At 34.8% G+C, this 22,598-nt stretch overlaps 1 protein-coding gene across 1 annotated transcript in view; it reads right to left on the bottom strand.

Annotated features, from left to right (window-relative positions):
- Sls (sallimus) overlaps positions 1–22,598 on the bottom strand; it is a 255,332-nt gene that overhangs the window by 185,809 nt on the left and 46,925 nt on the right. The window contains exons 20-39 of the mRNA XM_072020425.1: positions 18,506–18,628; positions 17,669–17,847; positions 16,995–17,242; positions 16,249–16,505; positions 15,168–15,359; positions 14,661–14,843; positions 12,844–13,452; positions 11,425–11,601; positions 11,135–11,318; positions 10,910–11,037; positions 10,139–10,588; positions 9,333–9,699; positions 8,462–8,907; positions 6,894–7,284; positions 5,819–6,121; positions 5,564–5,730; positions 4,429–4,719; positions 3,346–3,526; positions 2,665–2,879; positions 2,024–2,308 (exon numbers count right to left, since the gene is read on the bottom strand). Of these exons, the coding sequence (XP_071876526.1) occupies positions 2,024–2,308; positions 2,665–2,879; positions 3,346–3,526; positions 4,429–4,719; positions 5,564–5,730; positions 5,819–6,121; positions 6,894–7,284; positions 8,462–8,907; positions 9,333–9,699; positions 10,139–10,588; positions 10,910–11,037; positions 11,135–11,318; positions 11,425–11,601; positions 12,844–13,452; positions 14,661–14,843; positions 15,168–15,359; positions 16,249–16,505; positions 16,995–17,242; positions 17,669–17,847; positions 18,506–18,628 (5,376 nt within the window). The remainder of the gene's footprint in view (positions 1–2,023; positions 2,309–2,664; positions 2,880–3,345; positions 3,527–4,428; positions 4,720–5,563; positions 5,731–5,818; positions 6,122–6,893; positions 7,285–8,461; positions 8,908–9,332; positions 9,700–10,138; positions 10,589–10,909; positions 11,038–11,134; positions 11,319–11,424; positions 11,602–12,843; positions 13,453–14,660; positions 14,844–15,167; positions 15,360–16,248; positions 16,506–16,994; positions 17,243–17,668; positions 17,848–18,505; positions 18,629–22,598) is intronic.

The raw sequence follows: 22,598 nt of genomic DNA, 5'->3' as shown, positions 1-22,598 counted from the left end.
AACCATAAGACGCTTGATAGACGCCAATGTAATTGTATCGATCACTATAAAACACCAATTCCATGCAGAAGATCAAGGTAAATAAAAGTCCCAACCTTGAGCCAAGTTTAAAAAGCTTGTAGAAGAAAAAGAACTTTCTCATCATCCGACAGTAAACGAAGCATCGTTGCGAAGCTACAAACGGTACCACGTACTCGAAATCGATTGCATCACTAAATTCTGAAATATAAACTACTCTTGTTTGTGGATGTTCAATCCACCAACGACACAGAAAATTCCACGAAATGTTCGGCGTATTCGAACGAACGAACCAGTTTCTACAGTTCAGAATGCCGATTACGTAGAATATCCGATGGATCGTACCAGGAAATTCTATTAATTATACAATCCGTAAGTACACGCGTATAAAATCAATACTAAAATGCTACGTATTACTAGCACGCAAAATTCTTTCGATCATTCTGCATACTGAAATAAAGGCAGCTGCGTAATTGGTATTCTCGTCGATTATACATAGAGCGTTGATCGTAAATCAATAGTTTCACAATATTCAAATCGGAAATAATCCGATGGAAAGTTCACGAACGAAACGATATCGATACCTGATCCGCGAGTGTCACTAAAAATTTCGCGGAGAACCTCGCGGCGCGGCTGCACCCGCGAATTTCCACATCAGGTACATTGTTCCCGTTTAAATATAACCCGGAGGCACGAAATTACTCTTGGTCGGCCACCTCCTGACAGGCTGGCCAACTCTGCGCCCCATCTTTTACGCGTCCCTCGACACCTTCGAAAAACCGATCCAAGATGCGGCGCCGCGATTCGAGACTCGTCTATTCGCCTCATCTCCTCCCATCGATCAGCAGCCGTGAACATTTCGCAACATTTAGCGCGTTGATGCGAGTTCCACGTGGTTCGAAGGTTGTGACACATTTTTCTTTGTTGATCTAGTAGTTGTCTGAGGCTAAGAGCTGCGCTTTCCATTACGTTCAAACTGTGGATATTTATGTATTTCATATATTTACAGAAAATTTAAGGCTACAAAATACGAAACAGTATGGGGGCTACTTATTTTCTAACGAAGCGATTTTTAATCAGGTTCTATATTTCATCTTTGTACTATCAAATTTTTGTAGTCGTAAAGGATATTGTTAAATGATATGATATTTAATATAGTTGACCTATTTAAGCGATGTACAGTTGCTATAATAAATACAACGGTGCCATTACTTTTTGTAGCTGCTGTATAAAATATTTAAAATATTGTTGTCATTATAGTATTTGATGGGTGAAAGAAAATCTGTCTAGGTCCTAGCTTTCTAATTGTGTTCGTAGAAATATAAATCTGCATAGAAATATCGGCGACCTAATTATGATTTTATTTAGACTTAATTATAATTATTTAACGATATTTAAGATTGTTCTGTGATTTTCTTGTGACAGATGGTTTTTTTCACGGTTGGAAGTTAGCGACGTCAATCGTATAAGATGTTTGCAAATTATGGTCAAGTGGATCTTCGATGATACTGAAAGCGATATTATAGTAACGATATAAATACAATGATACTAATAGCGCACTGTTTCACCTAACACAGTGTATCTTCTATTTCCTGTTATATTTCTTAGGATTTTGTAGTTCAGAAAGTCTACAAGTTTGGTAAAAAGTATTTGAATTGAGTGTACGAAGAAATATAATGGAATTCAAAAATGGATAATAACTTTTATGATACTTTGTAGCAATTGAGAAAGTGGTTCTAACATAAATCCCTCAGTTCTGCGTTATAAGACACAAAAAAATTGACAATTATATTGTCAGTTATGTTCATTTTGGAAATATAGAAATTAGAATTATTAATTCAAATACGATATACATAAATAATCATTAATTATTTGAAGATTGTACAATAAGGCGTATAATATTCTTTTTCCAAACAATCAAGAATTATTTATATATATATCGTAGTTTGCTTAATAATTATAATTTGCATAGTTTAAAATTCAAAACGAAAGGTATATAACTTACTTTCGGAGCCGGTTTCCCAACTACAATACACTCGAATTTCGTAGAAACGCCCTCTGACACTCTTCTGTCTTCAAACTTCTCTTTAAACGTAGGAGCGATCAATTTCTCTTCCATTTGCACGAATTCTTCCTTTCTCCTAAAGTCACCCAACGATCTCACAACCAAACGTGCGAAAGCTTTCGCCTCTCCGTGAGCGTTAAACGCTTTGACTACGTAATTCCCTTTATCCTCGGGGATCGTCGAAGAAATCTTCAGAATACTCGTTCCATCTTGCCTCCGTTGGATCTGAATCATCAAAACACAGTAGGATATAAAGTTGGGGATTATTTAAATATTTTGTACAGGCAGCAGTAGTTAATTTAACATGGAAGGGCAAATATTAGTGAGAAATACGAGAAAGAAAAACAAATTTGACGGTAGAAACTAACGTTGTACAAAGAATACGATCATCGGGCCTTTTTTTAAATTTTGATTATTTGTATGCGCGTATCGCGTACATTACGTGACATTACGTTTAGCAAATAACTCTTTAAAAACAATTTAACTTTGGAAAGCTGCGCGTCTGATTGTTCTTGGTTCCGAAGGAACCACGTGCGTGTTTCTTCGATATCTCATTGAATTTTATTTTAGCAAACACTCACCAGAATACGTTCGTTCTCGGTGATCTCGCCACTGTCAGAGAACCATCTGAGTTCTGGTTTCGGTTCTCCAACTACCGCACACTCAAAAGTCGCGGTCTCGCCTTCCGCCACCAGAGAATCTGTCGGAAGTTTCACGAATTTTGGAGGTGAACCCGCGACCAATGTTTCTTCCACTTCTGTTCGTGTCTTGTCCAATTTTTTCGAAACGGTCACCGCTAAAATAACAAAAGATATTTGTTATTTTACACGTTAATTATTGTTATTAAGATTTGTTATTCTACGCGTTAGGAAAGAGAACGCGTAATTTACAAAAGCTGGAGATTATTTCGATGATTAAGTTTTTCATTTACCCAAGGATTACGTAATCTACAAATGAAATTTGAATTTTGTTTAAGGAGACACGGAATTAATCAACACATCTATAATAATAAGCATCTGTGAATGCTTCTTTGAGAATGATCAAATTATAATTACGGCACAGCTGCTGTAAATACAATCAGAGAGAATAAAAAGTTTAGATTCTATAATAAGATAGACAACAAGTTACAATAAAAGATCTTCTACAAAAATTTACAGCAAATTTCTTGATGTTAAAAATAATAGCAAAAGATGTGGATTATTAAAATATAAAAATTGCGAATTTCATGGTACGTAAGTATTCGATAAAATGTTTCTACGTACGTGTCACTGTTAATGTGCACTGACTAGACGCTTCACCGCCAGAATTAATGGCGACTACTTTGTACACACCGGCGTCATCCAAGAAAGCTTCGTGAATGACCAAGGAACATTTGTCACCCTGGAACAACAGCTGGAAATCGGCCGACTCCTTTACAGGTTGATCATCGTGATACCAAATCACCTGTGCCAACAAATTTACAGATTTTCTGTTATAAAAGAAGTTACTGTTAAGTTAAATGTCGAAGCTTAGCTAAAATATTCGACTGTATTCGTTTCATCCATCGAACATAAGATAGCTCTACTATCATTTATTCTGACTTTCACAAAACTTTTTCTTTTATAATTACACGCTACATACGTTTGAATTATTTTATAATTAAAAACAGAAGCCTGCCTGCCTTAAAAGAATTAATCGTTAAGAAGACTTTTCGAGCCAGCCACTATGAATTTACTCAAATAATAAATAATAGAAATTCATAGAAAGAAACGGTCCATATATCACTTAAAAGTATATACTACTTCTGATCTATTAACTGGGTCTCCCCTCGAGTGAAAATTTTTATCCTCACAAAACTAAAAGTTAACAAAGACGAATCAATTTCTGTAGCAGATTAATTTTGGTCCTTGCAAATGTAAATATAATATTTTTAATATACATTAGAAGAAAAGAAAAATGAAACTACATGTAAAAAATAGGTTCCTAAATAAAGACATTATTACGTCCAAGAAAATTTATAATTGAATTTAATTTATAAATCTTCCAAACGATCTAATCTATCATTCCTTCTCAATTTCGTAGAAGGAATACCATGGACTGCCACAGTTGCGATTCTTCTGCCTCCGATCGTGTACCGGATTATCACGTCGCAATATTCCCATTCGCTTCTTTTTCACGTCTGCCCGGAACGAAACTCGACCTACTAATAATACGATTTACAAGCCGAATAATCGCGAATGTCGTTACATCATCGCGAAAGTTTCAAATCTGAAACAACTTGGAATATACCAATTATCGAGACTACCCTAAATCAACATCGACGAAACTCGTGTTACCTCGCGAGTATTTCTCTGATCTCACAAAACACTCACTTCCGGTTCAGGTTGGCCAACGATCACGCAGTCCAGTCGAACGGACAAGCCCTCCTGAACCTTCAGATCCTTCAATGGCATCTGAATCTTGGGGACCACGGGCTCCATGTCGCTGCAAGCGAAGTCAGAATCGCTGGTTTCGTGAGGAAGTCGTCCTTTCACCGAAACGTTGCAAGACACCGTGGCCTCGCCGGCGTTGTTCTTAGCGGCGACCGTGTAACATCCGGCATCCTTTGCAAACGCCTCCGAGATGATCAGGCTGGTTCGCCCGGCGTCCGTTTGTATCTGAAACGGCGAATCCCGACACCCTGAACATTTAATTTCAATTCTTCGTTTTCACCGGCTGCTACATTGCTTTATTTCGAATTCGGCGCGTGCACATGCGGCTAAAAATATCGCGACACGGTCGCCTCGCCTCGAATGGGAGACCGTGGAAGAGAGAGAAGACGAGGAAACAATGTTTTGCTTAAAAATTATGTTGTTGCATCCAATAGCATTGCGTTGCTTCTTATGGGAAAACCCATCGTATTTCGATACGTTTAATTTTGGTAGGTTCAGATGCGTGAAAATCAATTGTGCTTTCGAGGGAGCAACTATAGAGAAAGATACGTTGCTTAGTCGCATTTCCATTTGTGTATTAATTATTCTGCTAATTTTGCTGTTAATTCGTAATTGATATTATAGAATCGAATGGTAGGTAATTGTTTTTATTTCACAGAAGATATCTTACGTTTCACGAACAATTTTCTTTAAAAGGAAGAAAAAGAAACATAATTCTAATTTCTTAGAAGCAATTCTTGGCTTCAATGGTATACAGTATTCGAAACTTTTGAACAGTAATGTACATTAAAAATGTAGAAGGAAAGCCTTTAGCTATATCTACAATTTTATGCTACTTTTGAAAAACGTATCTCATCAGAAACTTGTTAAAAGTCGTTTTGGTACCTTTTGAATTTTCTAGAAACTCGAATTTTTTCGATAAAAAGATTATATATCCTATACGATATTTTATTTTCTAGCTTTTCATATCCATTTTCAACTTTCTTCTTATACATATTTACTATATTTAGAATAATTTTCACATTAAGTATAAAACACTAGCGCCTTTTAAATAAATATAAAGATTTACCTTTAAGTTCATGGTTTCTTCGACCGGTCTTCCATCGTGGTACCAAGTCAAAGTAGGCGTTGGATTTCCTTTTGCTTCGCATTCGAGCTTCACCCTTTGACCTGCTCTTCCCATGGCATTTGATAACGGAGTAACAAAATATGGTTTTTCCGAAGTAAATTCTACAGCTAAAAATGCACGATGCGTAAGATCAATCTTTCGATCGCAATTACATTTTTATTTTTTAATAAGTTAAGAAATTATTAATTTTCTTACGTTGTATATCGAGAAAAGCGGAAGTGGAGGCTTGACCCAATCGATTTGCGGCTTTGCAAGTATAAGTAGCCTTATCCTCTAAGAAGACTTCTTCGAATTTTAAAACAGCCTCACCGTTATTGTAAGTGATGATGTAATCGGGAGAATTATCGATGTTCACGTCGTTCTTGAACCATTGCACAGTTGGCAAAGGATTACCTTCGACGATGCACTCCATCCGATGAGAAGATCCTTCCACCGCCACGGATGCCACTAATTCTTTCACGAAAACCGGTGGACTCGGTTGCTCTTCCGGTGCTGTTTCTAAAAATTCGACAATATAGTTACATTCGTAAAAGCTTTACTAAATTCCCATATTGTAAGACATTCAATTAGCCAATCGTATAAAATATAAAAATCTAGAAATTAAAAGATTAATTATATTAAAATTAAATTAACCCCTTGAAGGTTCATGCCAAATTTTCAATTCTATTTCTATATCTTTCTAATTGATAAATAATAACGTTAATATTATAGAAACGGTGATTTTAATTAGAATTAAATTAAATTTGGAATATTACCATAAATAAGTAATTGACAATATTATATATTCGGAAATTGTTACATAAATATTAGAAATAATAGTCCAACTATTTGCTTTTCTCTTTTTTCCCATATTTATTAACCCCTTGGCCTATAACCACGAGCGAAACTCATGGTAAGGGATTTGTGCCATAAACGGAACCCACGAGTCTGACTCCTGGTAATTTACAAATTGCTAGTGATTCATTATCCACTTTGAAATAATAAATTGTTTTTGTTATCTGATCAATTGATCGTGATTACGCCCTAGACGTCTTAAAAACACTATTTGTCCTCAAACGTTGTTCATTATTTCGCAATTCATTTTGTAGCCCCTAAATATACATGCCATAAGAAGTATACATTTTGCGCCAGTTCGGGCACACGGCTGAACGGATGAATGGCACGGCGCGCGACCAAGCTTCTTGCTTACTATGGCTCGCGCGATCTGCAGATAGCGCGTAGACCAAGGGGTTAATTTATTAAAATTCTTTTAAATATATTACAAAATTACCTTTAACAGTCAACGTGGCAGACGTTTCCGCTGACCCGGCGATATTAAAAGCTCTGCAAGTGTATTTTGCAGAATCTTCGGCGAAAGTTTCTTCGATCGTCAAAGTGCAAATACCTTGAACATACGTTGTCAAATAATCAGGGTTATTCAAAATCGAGATTCCATCCTTGTACCAAACCACTTCCGGTGTTGGTTGACCAACGAGGTTGCACTGGAAAGTGAATTTTTCTCCTTCTTGTACAGTGGCATCATGTAGGGGAACGGTAAATTCTGGAGCCAATGGAGGAACGTTCTCTTTGAGCAGTCTTTCTACTGATTTCTCGCGTATTTCTTCGCTGACAACGTTCTTCTGCGGACTTGGTTCGCGTTGAGACGTTTTCTCAATTTCCGTCTAAAATTAAAAAGAAAAACAGCATATACGTATATGTATACGGTACATATATAAAGTGTTAAAAGTGTAAGTGATAATTATATTAAAAGAATGAATATTAAAAATATATCGGAGATGAAAGGAGCCTTTGTTTGGCAAAGTTGTTTGGGAAAATCCCAATACTTTAGTTTAGACTTTTTATTATATATAGTACTTAAACAATAAAACTGAGAAATAGCTGTTTATGAGTTAAGTCAATTATGATTATCCGGGATTCACTGAACGTAGCCACGGTCACGGGAGGGACGTGTACCTAGCAGAGGTATAAAGTAATTAAATAACTCTCCTTAAAAACAGGGATTGACTTGAAGAATACGGAGAGGAGAATATAAGGGCAGTTCCACTTGGACCGAGGTTCAATCCGATAAGTTCGACTAGCCCAGTGAACACGTACGTCGAGTTCCTAATCGCAATCGTCATCCCGTTGACCGTGTATTCGTTATCAAACCTAAATTCATCGTTATCGACATCTAGTTCACTCGATCATCGATATCACTTGTTAACTTTTGTAATACATTCCCATAAACAAACATCATCTGGTATAAGACAACTATGGACAACTCGCAGCAAGACTCGTTACACGCCCCGTTTACCAAAGACGATCAGACACATATATATGTGTTAATTTTTTAAATTAATTATATGTAAATATATTTCATACCAAGTTGTTATCTTTTAATATTCAGAGATATTTATCAGATTTATATCAGATATTATAATCGATTTTAATATACAATATTCAATTGTAAATGTATTTGTTTAATATTTTTAAAAATATTTCATACGTATTCCTAGCATTGGTCTAATTTTAGCGAGGAAAATATTTTTAGTAATTCACATGGAATAACATCAACAATAATAGAAAATAATAATACTCTTAGCTCATTGTTATCGCAGTTATTTCATCTTCAACCGAAATGGAAATGCGATTCATCTGTATTACGTGACTCATGCATCTTGTATATCACGTAACAAATCGAGAATGCATCCTATTTTCCTTCTAGTTTTCTTAGAAAAACATTCACTTGTGCATTTTAAAGGTCGTATCGATAATTGTAATTATACCATTAACGAATACAAAAAAAAAAGAAAGATGCAAAATATAGAAAAAGACGTAGAACGAGAATATATGTTATACCTTTTGCAAAATATGTATTTCTTTAGTGATAGTTGCGGAAGTGACCATTTCTTTGACGAAACTTTTGTCCGTGCTATCGATCTTCTCGGTTTGCGCTGACACCGAAAACGACGGAGGAGCAGAAACTTTTTCAAACGTCTTTTCCTCTTTCAGTTTCTTTGCTTCTATCGTTGCTTTCTCCAATGTCTCGGCTGCTAATTTTTCCGCGATTCTCCTCGCCTTCTCCGCTTCCTCTCTGGCTGCTTCTGCGGCAGCCATTTCCACTTTCGCGGCTTGTAACCTTCTGTCTGCTTCCTGCTTCTCGATCCTTAATTTCTCTTGCACATCTTCCGCGTTTTTCAAATTTTGAGCCAACGTCCGGAATTCGGACGAGACGACGGCGAAGGAGTCCAACATTTGACGATTTTCCACGATCACTTCGTTGAATTGCGGTAATCTGTCTGTACCTACATAACAGCACAAAAGATAGCAATTTTACTATTTTGATATAATGTTACATAAACAGAATAAAACACTGAAACGAAAAGAAACTATGTCCCGTTATGTAATATATCATCTTGGATTTAAACACATACGAATTGCAAAATCGTGTCAGAATTATTTGCAATAACAAAATATTTTGTACAGATCCATATAAATTTTCTATTTTACTACGTCTGTTTGATGATAGTTACGTCTATTTAGCTACTTGTATTTCCCATTATATATTTTGTATTTTATACAGAAATTTAAGAAAAGAACTTTCGAAGAACGTGCTTTTGTATATTGAACACAATTTTTCTTACAAATAATTCCTGTTTAATAATTTGTGTTATTTATCGTTTTCATCTTAAATTTTATGTTACATTTCGAATTTATTTTGTTCACTTACCGAACACTATTGTCGATAGTTCCTTCAGCTTCTCGATTCTCCTTTCTTGAATTTCTTCGCCTGGCTTCAAGTAACGATCTATTTCTTGAAGCAAATCCATGGCGTCTTTCGGAGTCTTCACCGCGGTTGCTTTCCTCGCTATCACAACCAACAATTTGCTACCCTCTCTATTCCATTCTTTGGCTTCCTCCAAGAGCGTGAAATACTCTATGCTCAAATTCATTCGCTTCTTTGTTTCTTCGATTTTCCTCTTCAAGTTTCTCCATCTCTCGCGCAAGAAAGAAATATCGTTGACGGTTTGAGGTGTTAAAATATTAATCGATTCTTCGGTCGTCTTCACGAACGTCTCGATTCTTTCTTCCAAAATCTACGAACCAGAAACGCAATACGCCATTTCAGCATTTTAATAACGAGAGAAATATATTTAAAACGTAAGTAATTCCTGCAAAACTATTATTTCTGTCCATCGAAATTTCCCAATGTTACTTCTAAATATTATTTTTCTTCGAAAATATTTCCTGTTATTTATAATAATTCCAGTTTAACAAAAGTACCATATTATTTACCATATCCTATTTATCATAAGATTTTCTAGATCAATGTTAAACAATATTCTGAATTATTGTTTACTTACTTAAATATTTCCTATGTCAAGCATTCGATAAAATTTGTAACGCTGTTAGTATTTATTTTAATAGGTTGAATCGTGAAATAAAATTATAAATTTATTATAATTAACAATATAAAGTAAGCGATGCGAATAAATGTATTTTTTTATCGTTTATCTAAAAATTCTTTGTTCTTACCGTAACAGTCTTTTCGAATTGTACGAACGAGGTAGCAGTAGCTTTAGCTGTCTGAAGGTTCTCACCGATCTTCGCGTCAACCTTCTTCAAGTGTTCATTCAAGTCCTGTAATTCTGTTTCAATTCTCTCCAAATCCTCGGAAAAAGTACACGTTCGTCGATATTCTTCAATTTTAGTAATCGTCTGAGACCAAAATAGTTCAAGGTTTGTCGACAACGAATCTATAGCACGCTTCAACTTCTCAATGTCTTGAACACCAGCCTCGGGCGGTTCCTGTTGCTTAATTCTAGCGATCACGTCTTGAGCCTTCGATCTAATCTGATTTTGTCTGTCAGAAATTGTCCATTTCATCGCGTCGAGCTCGTTGAACAGTGTTTCCACTTCGGACAATTTTTTCAAGGACGCTATACGTTGTGCATGAGCCCTTAACTGTTCGATCTTATGCTCGACCTTGAACAGGATTAGAAAATTAATCGTGAAATTAAAATTTTCAGAAGATCACTGGATATATGCGAGTCGAGCCACGTAATTCTGCTGTGTTCTACAGAATAACAATTAACTGTTCGTTATTTTGCTGTTTTATCAAGATAGGATGCTATTTTGACTTTTGAAAATGTAACGTGTAATGCTTGTTATATTTATGTTAACAGAATGTTGACTCCTGCGTAAAATATTGGATTGGCAACCAAGTGATTGCGGATTTTGTCAATACCACCTAATGACAAAATCCGCAATCACTTAGTTGTCAATCCAATATTATTGATACTTTACCTCTTCGATATTCTGGAAGATGGAAATCAATGACTCGAGAAGAGTTTCGTAATCTCTGGCAGTCGCGTGAAGATTCTCGTGCATCTGACGAAGTCTCTTCAGGATCTCGTCGTCGATCTCTACTTCGCCTGATTCAGAATATTTATTACACATTTACCTTTCATTGTCTTCTAAATTATTATATTTCTATATATCTTACAAAAATGGTTATTAGTTTAAAATTACCTTTCTGAGCTAGAGTATTAATTCCATTGATTCTAGCATCCAATTCGTTGACAGCTTTGTTCAACTCGGGAAGAATACGTTGTTTGGATCCGCTTAAGTCTTGAAGAATGCTTGCTGTTTTAGGAGATTGAGATGTTATCACTGGATATAATTGTTCGCTGAACTTGGAAACCCATTCCATCGTCTACAAGTATAAACATTCAATAGTCGTTTAATATGAAACTATAGAAATATAGATTTCGTATCGTGGTAAAAGAAGTATGTGAAATATGGCGTGGTCGGCTACTTACTCTTGTGCTCTCTTCGATTCTTCGTTGATGCTCCACTCGCTTCTTCCTTAAAATCTCGATCGTCGTCCTCCATTTCTCCCACGATTCTGTTATAGTCATCTGTCTGTTAGCAAATCTCTCTAGGAGAGTCTGCACGCATATGCAGGCTCTCGGTACACCTAGATAAGGGTCATCGATCTGAAAGATACATATTACTTTTTACAAATGTTCTGAATCGTCAGAAAAGAAACAAAAGAAAATTTGAAGCGCATAAAATTCTATCTACTCGATCATTCAACGTTAGTATTCGGTGGGAAAGATATATATATATATATGTCGGAGATGAAAGGACATCGGGGCCTTTCTTTTGGAATTTTTGGGAAGATCCCCAATTATCTTTAGTCTAGACTTTTATCATAGCTGTACTTAAACAATAAAACTTAGAAGTAGGAGGTTACTAGATGTATGAACAGAGGAACGCGTGGATAAATTGTAAAGTAGAAAATATATTTTAATACAGAAGTGTAAGTACAAGTAGGAATATAATTCGAGCTGGTCCCGATCAGCAGGCTAGCAGTGGTACCCTATGACTGAAAGCTCTGAAGCCATCGTCGCCTGTCTACTGTCTATGGTGTGCCTTCGTCTCAGTCTTTTGTCTATACGCTGTCGATGGCTTCGGTGCTCGAGAAAACTAAAAAGACCAGATGTAGCGTTTTCTTAGAAGCGGTGACCACTTCAAGTTTATGATTTAATCCGATTATGTGCGCCCGAGATTTATGATAGTAGGCTTGGACTCGAAGTGACACAACTGGTCGCTAAATGTAGCCACAGTCACGGGATGGACGTTCTTATTTAACAGAGGTATGGAGTAGTTATATAGTTCTCCTTAAAAATATAGTTGTCCCGAAAGGTACAGAGAAGAGTATATAAGTGCAGTTCCACTTGGACTGAGAGAGTCGGTCGAGTTCTACTTGTACTGTGGACAAGTAAGTTGAGTTACACTCGAATTACGGACCAGTAAGCTCAGTTCGACTTGGACTTTGGAAGAAAACGCATTTGCTATCCCGTTGACCATGGATTCCTTATTGAACCTAAGATCATTGCCATTAGCATCTCGAGTATCTAATCGCCACTAATCATATTGGTATCAGTAAATATCATCCATATTGTATAACAACAATGGCTAATCCAAATGAAGATTCGTTACACGCCCCTAATCCCAATGAGAACTCGACATGTATATATATAGTGTACACTAAAAGAAAAATTCGCTTCTCTCCATATACCTTGCAAGAAATCGTTCAAATCTCTAGAAGTACACGGTTGTGAGTTTGTAAAATTTTAACGAAAAGTCACGAATTCACAATTTTGATTATTCTCGTGATTCTATTAAATGTTAACAGTCTGTATAAATTCAATAACAGGAAATTCATGTCATACCTTAATAGCAGCGTCCAGAAACGCTTTGCCAGTGTTAGTCAGGTTCACATAAAGCGGCTGAAGATCTTTCCAACGTCTTCCAAGCTGTTCGATCTTCCTCTCGTCCAAAACATCGGTTTGTCTCTTCAATTCACTCTCGATCGACTCAATTTCCCTCGTTAGTTCCTCAACCGCCATATGGAATTGCAAATAAAGCGATCCCAGATCGATTCTACTCGCTACCAGCTCTTTCGTCTTTGACCAAGAATTTCTTAACTCCTCCACTTTCGACTGTAGTTCTAATTTCTGCGTTTCTTCCAATCGTTCTCGAATGGGTAAAATTTCGAACTCTAAATGCTCGACTTCGTCGGTCCTTCGTTCGAGATCGTTCAACAGCTGACGATGCAGCCGACAGAAATCCTCCGCCATTGGGACGTCGCTGCCCATGTCTTGGTGACCCTGAAGAAACGCTTCGGGTATGCTCATTAACCACTTTCTCAGTTCGTCGTGCTTGTCTAAGAACGTATTTATGATCCTCGATATCTCGAGGTTCTCCTTCTCGTGAGCTGTGCACCGTTCCATCAAACGGATCTTCCGATTTTCCAGCTCCTCCACCACTCGTTTCACACCCTGAGGAATTGGAAAAGAAGCTTGAAACTCGACTAATTAACAAGCCATATATTAGGTTGTCCGAAAAGTATCTTTCCTACTCAAACGTGTTTTTTACAACAGTGCATCTTCATACAAACGCGAAAACAAGTCCGTGAAATGTTTATCTCAACAGAAGAAAATGGATCGTAGGTAATTCGACAAAATAATATAACACAGAAAAGTTGTGCGTCTATTATTTCCTCATGAAAGGAAAGAAACTTTTCGGACAACCTAATAATTGTCTTGATATTATATTGAAATTAAAGTGAAACTAAAATTTATATCGATCTATTAATATTATTTTCATCGCAGAGTTACAAAATGTATAGGCGTTGAATGGAGTTTCACTGCCTGAGAAATTGAAACTCTGTAATTAGAAGAATATGTAATTATTTCGTTATTCGATTAAAATTCAGGTAAAATTGAAATTTAATTTCTCGGAAACCGGAAGCTTTTGTTAATATCTTTTCGATTTCATAACTGGAATAGGAAAAACTGCTCTCGAAGTTTTACTTCCCGAGGAAATCCGCTGATCGGAGAAACGTGTAATAATTTCGATATCATTTAAATGAAAGTAAAACTTCAGTTCTCGAAAATTATATATATTTCTAGTATGTTTATGGCCAGGAAAAAGAAGATACTCTTAGTATCTCGCTCTTTAAACTACTGAAACTTAGTATAATGAAAATATGTAACAATTTCAAAGGTATTTAAATTAAAGCGGAATTCAAATTTATATTCTCGACAATTATAATTACTTTTATATTAACATACTTTTATTTCAAATTCGCGGAAGATATATTCCAGCAGTTATAGCGAAGATTTTAAATAAAACTTCTGAAAATTCTAAAAATTTGAAATAATAATATCCCGACCGTAATTTTCGCGGAGAAACTTGTCGTTTGTTAAAATTTCTCAGCTCGTCGTGTTCGTCTAAGAACGTATTTATGATCCTCAATATCTTGAGGTTCTCCTTCTCGTGAGCAAAAATTTATGTTTGCAAAAATTGTAAATACTCCACAATTGTAAATTGTAAGTACATCTGATTTCAATTCCATAGAGAATGGAGCTCTCGACGATACGAAGGTGAATACTAGAAATCATTCATCGAATCGAACGATTTCATTGACTATGCGTGCCAACCGGTCTACCACATTAAGTTGTCGCGATTAATCTCTGAATCTAACCTCAGCTCCTGGCGCTCCTCTTCCTGTGACATCTAGAAGGGCGTATCCTTCCGCCAAAGGTTTCGCGGTGACGTCTTCGATGGTGGCGACGGTCTGAGCATGGAAACGAGCTAATTTCGTCGAATATGGGGGATGCTCCGTCGTCACCAGCTGAATTTCCAACTGATCTAACTTTGTAATTGCCTTCGAAATAAGAATCACAAACTTCGATATCCTCGTTTTCCACACTGACATTTTTATAATAGAACAATTAAAAATTCGAAGCTCGTAATTTACATTTTTCTTTATCTTTAGATTCCGTCTTTTTATAATGTATAATATTCGATGTATTTACTATCGTTAGAATATTTAGCTATCGATGATACAAAATTAGCAAAATTATTTTTAATTTATTATATTTAGATTATTTTTTATGAGAAACGGTAAGTAATTAATTTTATATTATTGCCAATGAATTGGATATAATGGGAATATCAAATAGGGCAAATTTAAAAGGTCAGTGCTCACCGATCTCGCCGAATCGAAGAAGGCCACCGCTCTATTCAACAACGCCTCGTACTGATCCAAATCGTTGACATAATCAGCCGCGGCGCCAAGGATCGCGTAAGCTTGTTCTGTCGCCTGTTCACCGGCAAAGTGTCCCGATGACACTAATCGTTCGGTTGACTTCGTTATTTTGATCGATCTGTCTTGAAATTCCTATATAAAATATGTCAACCAATTTTTTAATAAAAGTACTTAAACCTAAGTATCCTGTAATAGCACTTTAAGAATCGTTGTTTTATTACTACATCCGCTCATTTCTATTCCTAATGTGCCGAATATCTATCAAGCTTGGATAAAAAGATTAAAAAGTATGCTGTAAAATGTCAATTTAGAATGTTAATGTTAAATTTAAAACGTGACAAATATTAAAAAATATGCTGTGAAATGTCAATTTAAAATGTTAATGTTAAATTTAAAACGTAACAAATATTAAAAAGTATGCTGTAAAATGTTAACTTAAAATGTCATTTGCAATATCATAGACATTGTTCCTATACATGAAATAGTATAATATAAAATAATAATAAGTTCAATACTCAGTATGTATTATTAGGTTGTCTGAAAAGACGAAAATCTTTCGTTTCATAAGGTGATAATAGATGAACAACAATTTCTGTTTTATATTACTTGGTTGAATTATATGATCCATTTCGTTATATTTCTATTATTATGTTCGTGCATAATTCAATAAACTAATATAAAGCAAAAAACATTGTGCGTCTACTATTTTCGTATAAAACGAAAGAAACTTTTCGGACAACCTAATAAAACAATGTATAATAGAGATAAATATAATAGTAGTTGGAATCGTAACAAAAATACTATGAAAAGTTTATTTATTTACAATATCATAAAAAAAGAATTATAGTTCTAGTTTAAAAATTCTATATCCCGTTTAGGATAATACATCTAATAAATATAACAAAGGAGATAAGAGAAAATAATCGCATAAAAGATATAGCGTATCCTATGTTTAACAGTTAGATACTTTAGATCAGATAATTAGAGCAATTAGATTTAAGATATAACAATTATGTGGTACCTTAGCCTCAGCTTGTAATTTTTTCAGTTCGAACAGGAGCAACTCCGCGCTCGATGCGGAATCTCCCAGCTGATCGCAGCTGCTCGACAAAGCAGCGATTCTGTCGTTTAAGATCTCTTCGAGATCACGTAGATCGGTCGCTAACAGAGCTAAAGCCAGGCATTGCTCCAATTGTGTCTTTCTGCTACGAAACGACGCTTCGATCAGCCGTCTCCTGTCATGAAGCTCTTCCAACCATTTCTCGACTTTCAGCACCGCTGTAAAAGAATAAACAAAACGATTTCCTCTTATTACATATACCTACCTGTAACATATACCAAAAAGACATTTCCAGGATATTTTCAAAAATATTTCAAAAATATTTTTACCTCTAGCCTCTGTACCGGAACACCAATTATTAAAAAAAGGGATATCTCCAAAATTAAAAATTTGACAAATACCTCAATTTAATGAAAGACGAACATTTGTAAAAGATACAGAATGTTTCTAAATTTTGTTTTACTTTTAAAACAAAGATATTGATTATCGTAATATTAACGAGCCTTATCTAAAAAAAGAAAGTTTGATGGTTGTAAGATAATTGATTCGATGTTTCAAGGACACGGACACGCATACCGAAACGGAGCGAAAGGAACGCACCACAGTTATGTCATCGATTAAAAGCGAAAGGGAGTGCGCGAGGAAAACTGTGACATTGAATATAATTAACCGTTTTTCCAAAGAAAACATTAACTATAACCGCTCACCGTGATCAGCTTCCAGCTTAATTCTATCCGGTCTGGAGTCCAAGGAGCCTTCGTTCGCGATCTCCTTCAGCCGATCCAGTAGACTCTTTCCCTCTTGCAGCGCGCCCATCAACGCCTCGAGCATGTTCTTTCGAAGATCATGGATTTTCGACAAGAAATTCTTTACCGCCTCGATCTCGATCGGCAGCAACGTGTCGTTGCATGCCATCTCAAGAGCTTTCATACTTTCTCGACATTCCTCCGCTCGACTATAGATCGTCAAAAATATTTGTCACTCTATTAGATTTCATTGCATTCGTATAACAAGGGAAGATTTTATTTTATTTCCCAATAAAATCAGAAGACTTAGAAAAAGATGCGTTGTCCAAATTAATTGTCATTCTGTTAGATTTAATTACATTTATATAGGAAGAGCAGATTTTTAAACAAAATCGAAAGATTTATAGGAAGACTAGAATCAATTTAATTGCCAATATCACACCAAAAGTATTAATATCGACGATCTTCGATCCCCAAGAAGTCTTCTGACATTCTACTATTTTTTTTTTTTTTTTTTTTTATTTTATTTAAAGTCCAGCTGACTGTACCAGATTTCTTATGTAAATATATACAGACTTGCACAAGACTGATTATTCGTGCATAAACAAGTTCTTGAAGTAGCTAATTTTACGAACCATTGAAACAACACGTTGGAATCGAGGATCTGTTTTCGACGTTCTAAAAGCTCGTTCACGTCGCGCCAAGCTTGGCCCAACGTTTCCGCCATCGCGGCGTACACTTCCGCTCTTGGCCTTTGGTTCGAGATCAATTGATCAGCCTGCCGGAGCAATTCCTCTACCGGGCTCTGTTTGCTCTTTTATCAAAAATTCGTTATACTTTATTCGTTAAGATCTTTCTGAAATATCTGTTTAGTATTTAATAGAATCGAATCTATATACAATAAATCACGGTACGCTTCAGAAACGAAAAAACAATATATACGTGAAAGTCGTATAATTTTAATTTTCTCAAATATGCAGTATTTAAATAAGAAATAAGAAATTAAAAAGATACCAGTAATATTTCAAAAGTACAAAATGTGCAACATCAAATAAAATGTTTCTTTAATACAGAAAATATCAGGTTGTCCGAAAAGTGTCTTTCTTTTACAGACACGTCTTTTACAACCATGCATCTTTATACAAACGTGAAACCTAATCTGTCGAACGTTGTGATCTTTATCCTGATAGAACAAAATGGATCGTACGTAATTCGATAAAATAAAACGGAAAATTTTGTGCATCCATTATTTCTTTATAAAACGAAAGAAAGTTTTCGGACGACCTAATATATACATCGAACCTCTCTTCATAACTTTTTCTTCTTCGTTGTTTTACTATGCTTTCGTAATTTTCTTATCTTCGTAATTTTGGCCACCGTTCAATGTCAGTGACAAATAAATTATAAGAGAAATATCGATATATAAAGTGAAGAAAAAATGAATTTTTATTAATCAGATCTATTTTATCTACCTGTAATCGAAGCAAAACTTCGTCGTGTGCATTCGAAAGCTCGGTAGCCTCCTCCACCGTGGCACCGAGCTTCGTTAGTTCTGGTTGAATCTCCAGAACTTTTAATCTCAGCCATTCTCCGCTCTAAATGAAAGACAAACAGAAGGAAAAGAAGTTTTACGTTCGATAATCCATTTCAATAATAAAAGACACATACGTTATATACAGGTAAATAATATGTTAGCAATTAAAAATAAATAATTTGTTAGCAATTCACTGTTGTAAAGTTCGTATAAGGTAATGATCATACCTCGAGACGCGTAGTACTAAACGAGTCGTCAATACCATTTTAGGAAATCTCACAAGAGATCACCTGAAAACGAGCTAGTCGTCGGATGCACTCGGAAAATGGGAACAAGATTTCATTGAGCTGTAGAACGACCTCGTTGAAACTCTACGAGGATCATGCTTTTTGTTTTCAATCGATCGTTTCAGGTTCATATAGTTTCTATTATATTTGATAATTTTAATGGTTGATGACAGTTTGTATATTTTTAATACTAGAACCATCACACCGGTGAAATTGGCTGGTTTTACAATTTTATTTTTAAATTCCTACTTCGTGCTATATTTTTTCCCGCAATGATGTAACGATTTTCGCAACGATAACTAAAAGAATAATATAATGAGTTTTATTTTGCTTTTTATGTATTCAAACTGAAAGTAATTTTGTATCAAGGCTACTTATACCAGTATCAGTCGAAATGAATGGTATTTGTTAAAGTGTAATTTATTTATCGAACCCCAATTAACCGGTTTCCTCGTTTTTTACAACTTCCCACGCGTTTTTTAAACTTTTACCGCGCATCATTCGATACGATGATATCGGTTATCAGGAAAATTCCGGATCGATCGCTAGATCGCTAAATGCCAACGCTAGAAATACCACAGCAATCAAAATGACTGGCTCTACAATTTTATAAATGTGTCGACCCTCGTTTAGGAATCCTAGATGAATTAATAATACCAAAAATCTACCACATAACACGGTGTTACGTCTGTAAGAAGGTAACAAGACATTTTCACTGGTATTGGTAGAAATAGCTTCGCGTTAACTATCGGTAGTTCTAATGTTAATATACTTGTATCGTAAGACGATGATCTATCACACGAGATAATTGAAATTATACGTCGTTATTAATATTAAAATTTCAATGTAATGCCCTTTTTAAGGTTTGAAATATATTAAACATAACTAGCGAAGGAATAAAGGAATAGTACTGTTATATTAATAGTAATAATAATTATATTAATATAATGTGTCTCTTATATTCAAATGTGATGGCGATGAAAGAAATATGACACTGTATATTCGAATGAATTATATTTAGTTTCACTTATAATCTTTCTGCTTCTATTTCGCTGTCAACTCACAAAATTTCATTAATATAGAAATAAAACAAATATATACTTTCTCAAAAAAAAAAAAAAAGAAAATATATATAACAGAAAGCTAAAGTGTGAATGAAGATACGAATTCATTGCGTAATAGTAAACGTTCTGCACTAAATTAACTTGCGAGAAAGTGCGAAGAGAATCGTAAAACAATTCGCGTGACGTATGTCAACAGACCAGAGAATCTTCCTTTTGTTCTCTGAATCTATTTCAAGTCGTTTTCGAGACGAAACGTAAACGAGCATTGAGAAAGCATTTCGGCCACGCTTGTTTATACAATAATCTGAAATACCATCGACCCAATTTTTTCGCTGCCAGAGCAAGCCAGCATGCACGGTAAAATCGATCTTCTCTGCTGAATCTCCAAGGATCGTAAATTTCCGCGTGCGATTGTGAAAATAGCCAACAATGTTTGTATGCACGTAAACGCAACGATGAATTAACGAACGAACGGATAATGAAAAGACCGAGCAACGGCGTAATTAACGTTAGAATTTCTAACGACTCTGCGAGGGAAATTAAAATGGAGAATGTATGAAGAGAATCTGCAGATTATTTAAATTTCTATGAAATTTTATCTATTTTACATACCAGAAAAATCACAGCAAAAGGTAAACACAAACTTTGAATTATTTAAATCTCCAAAGGCGCATCGTTGTAAATGTAACAAATTTTTATGTAAAATTGTAAATTGATCGTGTAGATTGCTCTGCTTCTTTAGTTTTAATTTTGATATTTTTAAATTTGATAGTTCTAAAGCTATCATCTTCCTTATGCCAAGATTATGAAAATTCTCATTTTTCTATAAAGAAGTGCACTGAATGTTTATCTTTCCCTTTTGTTCTCTTTTTAACTATTGAATTAGAATGTAATATATGTGGTAAATTGTAAAATAACATTAAATTAGAATATAATATAACAAATGTAGGTAACACATCAACGTAGATTGTGTTATAAACTTGATTTATCATTTCTAAAATTATCCGATTATTTTATATTCGAGTGTGAGTTGCTACTACACAATCCATTAAGTCACATGTATAATGTTGATATAAGGGGGACGAGATATTTTTGAAAATATTCAAAGGGAGAAGTTAGGCGATAATTCTCGTCTCGTGAAAGAAATTATACGACTTCGTTATCTCAATGACTGAGGTTCTTCGTTCTAACATATATGTCTGTCCATATGCAAATGGGTCTATTTATGGAAATAGAAGGCACGTTCTATTTTGTTCTGACAAGTGAAAATATGACAAAAGAGCCTACCAGGTTCTTCTTTCTTTGTTTACAATATGAAACTCTAGGAATTTCATAATTAAAATTTTTTAGCTCCTTGGTATTATCCTGAAACTTTTCTTTAATATTAAAATGGAATGATTCTACTGCTGAAAGTAATACATTCTATTACTCAGATAATAATATTTCCAATGAATTTTCCATAGGAAATACATCAGAAATTTCGAAGTTTTTTTACATTTTCCTATTTATTTTAATTTCTTTATTCTGTGCAAATCAATTTAAAACTATTCTATGTAATTTCAACAGTAAACTATCTATACAAATGTGCGAATTAAAAATCCCGGTAGTATAAGTCATTAGTAGAGGAGTCATACATCATCGATCAATCAATCGATCGATCGATCAATCAGCATAGGAAATTACGAATTTCAAATCTGTAAATTACATCCCACTAACGTTTCGCCACTTCTGAGCGTCTTTCGAATCGTAATCTTATGGAAATGAGCTATTATAGACCACGTGAGTACCGACGATCATTCACTTGAGATTAATCACACAGATTTACGTGAACGCGTTACGTAGGATCGATCGACGTGCAAATCGAACGGATCACCGATCGAACAAACGATCGGTAATCGTAGCACTTTCTCGGCACGTCGAACGTATATCAACGAATAGAGACAGTTCTAATTCGATGATGACGCATCGACAAACCGGCTAGAATAAACGATGACATTTCATAGCTGGATGTAAAATTTAGATTTCAAAAAAACAAAAAAGCTGTCGGTTTGTGATATTGACAAATAATAGATGCATTAAAAATAGACAACGAAAAATAAACTTCGAGACTCGTGTTGAACAGAAATTGTTAAAAATGAAGAAACGCTGCTACAGTTTCGGGCTTCGTTTTCCAATATCGCAATATCGTTCTGTGTTACAATATTGGCAAATATTATGGAGATAAAAGATTATAATTTCGCGAAAATTATATTTCAAAGTTCTATTTAATGTTGTATTTAAATTTCGTCTTTGTGTTATCGATAGATAACGAGTTCGTGTAAATCTATGTTCTAGTAAAACTAATTTTGCATTTAATATACGTAAGGCATATGAATATAATTTCAAATTGTACTGTTTCTTTAATTACATTTATAATTATAATATTATATTATTAAATAATAATTGAGAATATTGTAAAATATTTGACATAACCGAAGGAATAAGATCTAAATGATCTACATGTACATTGATTTCATCTGCTAAATGTCACAATGAATATCTTCACGTATTTATATATTTTTATATATTTATATATTTATATATTTTTCCACGTTATACGCATTCTATACATTTTTATACTTACAACTTTCCATTAAATGTACTTCTGTAATGCAATAATGATCAGCGAAGGAAGTTACGA

This window comes from Bombus fervidus, chromosome 2, assembly GCF_041682495.2.
Source record: "Bombus fervidus isolate BK054 chromosome 2, iyBomFerv1, whole genome shotgun sequence".
Lineage (NCBI taxonomy): Eukaryota > Metazoa > Arthropoda > Insecta > Hymenoptera > Apidae > Bombus > Bombus fervidus.
This window is presented reverse-complemented; position numbering and strand designations above follow the sequence as displayed.